Here is a 6,969-nt window from a genome sequence, read left to right as displayed (position 1 = left end):
TCAGCAGCAGCAGCAGCAGCAGCAGCAGCAGCAGCAGCAGCAGCAGCAGCAGCAGACCGATTTTGCTTCCGTCTTTGGCAGTGATGAGAATGTCCACAAGACACGGAAGTCCTTCAACAGCAATTTGCTGCTGATGCAAAACTCCAAAGGCCCGCAGCTGTCTAGACACCTCAGCCACTTCTTCCGGATACACCGAAGAGAAACCCCCTCGAGATATGCACCAAGAACGCAAACCTGCAGCAGCAGCAGCAGCAGCAGCAGCAGCAAGAGTAAAGCAGCAGCAGCAGCAGCAGTTGTAGTTGTAAAGCAGCAGCAGCAGCAGTAGTATTAGGAGTAGTAGTGGTAAAGCAGCAGCAGCAGCAGCAGCAGAAGCAGCATAAGCACCAGCAACAACAGCAGAAGCAGCAAGCAGCAGCAGCAGCAGCAGCAGCAGCAGCAGCAGCAGCAGCAGCACTGACCTTCGTGGATGCACCTGCGCGGCAGCTCGTGGCGCAGCCAGGGAAAGAGAATTTGTTTGCTGAGGAAAAGCCAAAAGACTTCTGTCTTTGTTTTTTCCCAAAAGGTTTCTTTTCCTATTTTCCGGTACAGCAGCGACAGCAGGTACTTGTGTCTCTCTGCAGCAGCAGCAGCAGCAGCAGCAGCAGCGGCAATAGCAGCAGCAGCAGCAGAAGCAGCAGCAGCAAAGGCAGCAGCAGCAAAGCAGCAGCAGCAAAGCAGCAGCAGCAAAGGCAGCAGCAGCAAAGGCAGCAGCAGCAAAGGCAGCGGCAGCAAAGGCAGCAGCAGCAAAGACAGCAGCAGCAAAAGCAGCAGCAGCAAAGACAGCAGCAGCAGCAGCACAGGATTTGTTCATTTTTCTTGCATCCGCAGCAGCAAAAAGCTGCTTGTTGTTTTTAATCTTTTTTAAGGCGGCCAATTTGCTGCCTGCTGTTGCTGCTGCTGCTGCCCTTTTTCGCCTCTGCGCTGTTATTTACCCGCTGCTGCTGCTGCTGCTGCAGCTGCTGCTGCTGCTGCAGCAGCTGCTGCTGCTGCAGCAGCTGCTGCGGCTGCTGCAGCTGCTGCTCCTGCTGCAGCAGCTGCTGCAGCGGCTGCAGCGCGTGCTCCGCCGTGCCTGCTGCTCCCGCTGCTGCTGCTGCTCCCGCTGCTGCTGCTGCTCCCGCTGCTGCTGCTGCTCCCGCTGCTGCTGCTGCTGCTGCTGGCTGGAGGCGGTTTGCTGCAGCAGCAAAAGGCCTCTCGAAGAAAGTGACAGCTTTGAGAAGTCTGCAGACGGCGTTGGGGCTGACTGCTGCACTTTGTCTGCTGCTGCTGGCCAGCAGCAAGTGCTGCTGCAGCCGCAGCGCCAGCTGCTGCAGCAGCAAAGGGTAGTGCAGCCGCGAGCAGCAAAAGGCGGAGCAGCAGCTTTCTATTTCACTTAAAGTAAATCTTTTGAAGCGCAGCAGCAGCTGCTGCGCCACTGCCTGCAGCAGCAGCAAGCTGCTGGGGGCCCCCGGGGGGGCCCCCCGAGCAGCAGCAGCAGCCGCAGCAGCAAGCTCTGCTGCAGCAGCAAACGGTGCTGCTGCTGCTGCACTCAAACACAAATTGCTGAAGACTCGAGGGTCTTTTAAATGCACTCGAGACAAAATGTCTAATGCAATGGACAACAGCTGCGGGCTGCACGCAGCAGCGCTTGCTGCTGCAAGCTCCCGCTGCTGCTGCTGCTGCTGCTGCTGCTGCTGCTGCTGCTGCTGCTGCTGGTTGTGGGGCTGCGGGGGGCTCGGCGGCTGCTGCTCGGGCAGCAGCTGCGGCTGCTGCTGCAGGGGGCGGGCCGCCGCCGCTGCCGCTGCTGCTGTTGCTGCTGCTGCTGCTGCTGCTGCTGCTGAGCTGCCTGCTGCCCACTGCTGCTGCTGCTGCTGCTGCTGCTGCTGCATGCATCTGGCTGCGAACTGCAGCGCCTCTGCCACCAAATTAAATAGTTTTGTGTCTTTGTACCCTGCCCATCTGTACACTTCTGCCAAACTCACCAATAAAGGTATTTCTTTTACTATCTTTGCAGCTTCACTCACACACAAATCCAAACTCAAGGGGCCCCCAGAGGGGCCCCCAGAGGCCTCTGAAGGGCCCCCAGGGGCCCCCAAAGGGCCCTCTTGGGGGGCCCCCCGGGGGGCCCCCAGGGGGGCCCCCAGGGGGGCCCCTGGGGGGCCCCCTGGTTTGATTTGAAGAGTTTTTTGTTTGAAGAAAACTGCGAATTTGTTTGGAGTGAGTTTTGGAAGAAGAGCGGAAAGCAAAGGGTAGTGGGGGTGTTTAAGAAAGAAAAGACAAAGTGCTGTTTTTGCTGCTGCAGCAAAAGTGAGGAGAGAGGCGTTTTGCTGCAGGTCCTGCAGCAGCAGCAAGTACCTGCAGCAGCAGCAGCAGCAGCAGCAGCAGCAGCAGCAGCAGCAAAGCTTGATTTGTTGAACGGAAATAAAAAAGAAATAAAAACGAATGAAAAGAAGGTCAAAAGGGGATTAAAAGGAGACAAAAAAAGAAATAAAAAAGAAACAAAAAGAAGAAACAAAAACAAAAATAAATAAAAATAAAAATAAATAAAAATAAAAAGAAATAAAAAGAAATAAATAAATAAAATAAAACAAAAGAAATAAAGAAAGGCCTGCCTGGGGTCTCTGAGAAGATCTTCTTCTTTTCTCCTGCTGCTGCTGCTTCTTTCTGCTGCTGCTTCAGCAGCAGAAAGAAATCCAAAAAGAGACAAATAAGAAAAACTTGAGGGCCAAGTGGGGGGTTGGGGCCCCCGGGGGGCCCCCTGCTGCAGCAGCAAAGCAGCAGCAGCAGCAAGGGGGGCCCCCCTTTTCTTCTCCCCACAAAAAGGGTCTTTTAAGTCCCCGGGGGGCCCCCGGGGGCCCCCAGACCCTTCTTGTGGGGCCCCACACTCAGCTGTCTCCTTTTTGCTGCTGTCAGCCTCTTGCTGCTGCTGCTGCTGCTGCTGCTGCTGCTGCTGCTGCTCTGTCGGCTGCAGCAGCGTCTGCTGCTCCTGCAGCAGCGTCTGCTGTTTCTGTTGCTGCTGCTGCATTTGCTGCTGCTGCTGCTGCTGCTGCTGTGTCTGCTGCTGCTGCTGTGTCTGCTGCTGCTGCTGCAGCAGCGTGAGCTGCTGCAGCAGGCTCACCAAGTTGTGTACATACACCTGACGGCGGTGGGCGACGCTAAGCCGCAGCAGCTCTTCGGTGTCTGTACACCTGAAAATCAACTTGTCCATTTCCAGACACAAACCCTCTTCATACACTTCTTCTGCTGCTGCTGCTGCTGCTGCTGCTGCTGCTGTTTCTCCGCTGCCTGCTGCTGCTGCTGCACCCACACACGGGAGAGGCGGCAGCGACGGCAGTCCTGCTGCTGCTGCTGCTGCCTCTGTGGCCCGCGGCTGTTCTGCTGCTGCCCCCTTCATTCAAACCAACACCCAAAGATACCCCATCCTTAAGGGTACTGGAAGATGGGGGCCCCCCATCTTTAAGGGTACTGGAAGATGGGGGCCCCCCCGCCGTTTGGGGGGCCCCCAAGTTGCTGCTGAAGCAGCGGAGCTGCTGCTTGCTGCGGGGGCCCCCACAAAAAGGGTACAGTTGAGGGTTTGGGGGGCCCCTCTGCAGCAGCAGGGCCCTAGCTATCTGGGGGGCCCCCCGTAGCTGGGGGGCCCCCTCTGGAGCTGGGGGCCCCCCGTGGGGGCCCCCAGAAGCAGGGGCCAGCCCAAACCTTGGGGGGCCCCTGGGGGCCCCCCCAAGGGCCCCCTGGCGGGCCCTCAGGGGGCCCCTCAGGGGCCCCCCAAGGGCCCCCTGGCGATCCCTCAGGGGGCCCCTCAGGAGGTACATTTTGAGGGGAGAAAGTGCATAGTTGGGGTGTATGGACAGGGGCCCCGGGTGTATAGGCAGGGGCCCCCGGGGCCCCCCAGCGGGAATTTGGGGGCCCCTGTGGCGGGAAAAGCAGTTTAAAAGAGCGGAAGTCGCGAATAAATGATTATATTTGATTTATTTCACTTTTTTGGAGTTTAAAAACCCCCAAAAGAGCGCAAAATGGCCCAGTTCAGCAGCAACTCATGCAGCCGCGCCAGCGGGCTCTCAAGCCCCAGAGCTCGCGAGGCAAAAACGGGCAAAGAGGCCCTAAAAGCGCGCAAACCGCCGCAAAAAAGAACAAATAAATCAAAAATAAATTAAAAAATGAATTATTTAATTCAAATCGAACCAATTGGTCCATTAATTGCTTCAAAACGCAGCAGTAAACGGCAGCTGAGAGTGACCGCGGCTGTTGCTGGAGAAATTCCTAACGAACAAAAACGCCAACTTTGTCATTTTTCAATCCTTTTAAACCAATTAATTACAACTATTCAATTAAAAACATTATTTATTTATTTATTTATTTATTTATTTATTTATTTATTTATTTATTTATTTATTTATTTATTTATTTATATTCTTTTATTTATTTATTGTTTGTTTATTTGTTTGTTTATTTATAATTGACAACAACTAAGCCACGCAGTGAAACCAGCTCAAAAAACTCCGCTTTTCCGGAACTTGAGGCCTCGAGGAGTAGGGGCATTTTGGGGGCCCCCGGGGCCCCCAGGGGGCCCCCCGGGGGCCCCCAGGGGGCCCCCGGGGGCCCCCAAGGGGCCCCCAAGTGGGTACTATCCATAGAGACTTCGAACTGCTGCTGGGGCCACTCGGAAGCAAAAGACATTTCCCCTTCGCCGCTCGAGGCGGGCGCGGCGCGCGCTGGCCCGGGCGCCTTTGACTATGACTTCGCGAATGTCGTCCATGACTTCGCGGTTGGCTTGGTAAATGGAATGTCTGGCAGCAGCAGCAGCAGCAGCAGCAGCAGCAGCAGCAGCAGCAGCAGCAGATTCGAAACCGCAGCAGCAAACTGTGCTGGCAGCAGCAAAAACCGAAAAAAAAGACCCCAGGGGGGCCCCACAACTCCAAAAACAAAAAAGAAATATTTGTTTATTTTATTTTGTTTTTTTGTTTATTTTATTTTATTTGTTCGTTTTTATTTGTTTTAATTGTTTAATTATTATTATTTAATTTAATTTATTTAATTTAATTTATTTAATTTAATTTATTTAATTTAATTTATTTAATTTAATTTATTTAATTCAATTTATTTAATTCAATTTATTTAATTTAATTTATTTTATTTAATTTATTTAATTTAATTTATTTAATTTAATTTATTTTTTTAATTGTTTACTTCAAGAAGTCCATGTGTCCCTCTACAAAGGTGGTGTCTATTACATCCAAGTCGAGCCAGTTTGACTCTGTTGCTGCTGCTGCTGCTGCTGCTGCTGCTGCTGCTGGTGCTGCTTCTGCTGCTGCTGCAGCTGCTGCTGCTGCTGCTGCTGCTGCTGGTGCTGGTGCTGCTTCTGCTGCTGCTGCTGCTGCGTCAGCTAGAGTTGCTGCTGCTGCTGCTTCTGCCGGGGCTTCTTCCGCTGCTGTTGCTGCTGCTGCTGGCGCTGAGGGCGCAGCAGCGGCTGCGTCCCGCTGCTGCTGCTGCAGCAGCTGCTGCTGCAGCAGCAGCAACTGCTGCTGCTGCTGCTGCTGCAGCAGCTGCTGCTGCTGCGAGTTGGAGTTTCTTGTTTTGTTTTTTTCATTTTTATTTTCATTTTCTTTCGATCCGGAGTGAAGACAAAAAAGTCTTTTTCCCATACAGGGCTCTCTGTTGTACAACTCCGAAAAGGCGAGGGCCTGTAGAAATAAAATAAATTAAATTAAATTAATTAATTATTTAAATTAATTATTTAAATTAATTATTTAAATTAATTATTTAAATTAATTATTTAAATTAATTATTTATATTAATTATTTATATTAATTATTTATATTAATTATTTAAATTAATTATTTAAATTAATTATTTAAATTAATTAAACTAAATCAAATTAATTCATTTAAATTGCATTAATTCATTTAAATTCAATTAATCATTTGAATCAAGTTGTTTGAATTAAATTGACTCAATTAAACTAAATGGATTTATTTAAATCCATTAATTTCTTTTTTTCTTTTTTGGCATTTATAATTCATTTCTTTCTTTTATTACTTCTTCCTCTTTTTAATTTCTTTTTTTTTCTTTTTTGGCATTTATAATTCACTTCTTTCTTTTATTCCTTCTTCCGTTTTTTAATTTCTTTTTTTCTTTTTTGGCATTTATAATTCACTTCTTTGTTTTACTACTTCTTCCTCTTTTTAATTTCTTTTCTTTTTTTTGGCATTTATAATTCACTTCTTTCTTTTATAACTTCTTCCACTTTCTTGCAAATTACCTGGTCCCTAGTGTCTCCATAAATGGAAATAAAAGAACAAAACCGACGAGAAATCGAATAACTTTTCCCCACAAACTTCTTCAAAGGATAGTCTGGACTCAGCATCACAATTGACAAAACTCGCATCTTCTTGGGGCCCCCGGGGGCCCCCCCGGGGGCCCCCCTGGGGGCCCCCCTGGGGGCCCCCTTGGGGGCCCCCTGTGGGGCCTCACAGGGGCCCCCCGGGGGCCCCCCGGGGGCCCCTGTGGGGCCCCGCGGGGGCCCCCCGGAGGCCCCCAAGGCGTCAGAAGGGTCCAGGATCTCTTCTAGAATGTCTCTGCGAAAATGGGAATTAAAAAAAGGAGTTTGTTGCCATTAAGTGAATTAGAATTGATTAATAAGTCTAAAATTGATTATTTTATGACAAAAGAGCTCATTTTAAGACCTTAAAGGTCTTTTTATTCTTCAAATTAAACAGAACTCTACAAATTAATTAATTTGACAACATTTGTGAAAAGGCGGGTTTAAAAGAATAAATTTAAATAATAAATACTTCAAAATGCGGAGACATAAAAAGGAATTTAAATAAAAAAAGAAAATGAAAAAAAAAGAAAAAAAGAAGCCGCACGTCCCGGGGTGTATGTACAGCTGCAGGCTTCGCCGCGAAAAGCTTTCCAAAAAAATTTATTTTTATATTTTTGTTTTTTTTTTAAACG

The 6,969-nt window shown here is 49.3% G+C and overlaps 1 protein-coding gene across 1 annotated transcript; it reads right to left on the bottom strand.

Moving 5' to 3' along the window:
• Nucleotides 1-890: 890 nt before the first annotated feature.
• On the bottom strand, nt 891-3,409 carry ENH_00024940 (hypothetical protein, conserved; the record flags this gene model as incomplete). Its single annotated transcript, XM_013584666.1, has 2 exons — nt 891-2,370; nt 2,880-3,409. 2 exons carry the CDS (start codon nt 3,407-3,409, stop codon nt 891-893), a joined length of 2,010 nt encoding a protein of 669 aa, XP_013440120.1.
• Between the last annotated feature and the right edge of the window lie 3,560 nt (nt 3,410-6,969).

This window comes from Eimeria necatrix, genomic scaffold, assembly GCF_000499385.1.
Source record: "Eimeria necatrix Houghton genomic scaffold, Enh_scaff191, whole genome shotgun sequence".
In the NCBI taxonomy this organism is placed as follows: Eukaryota; Apicomplexa; class Conoidasida; order Eucoccidiorida; family Eimeriidae; genus Eimeria; species Eimeria necatrix.
The sequence above is the reverse complement of the archived record's forward strand: the minus strand, read 5'-3'. Positions and strand labels throughout refer to the sequence as shown.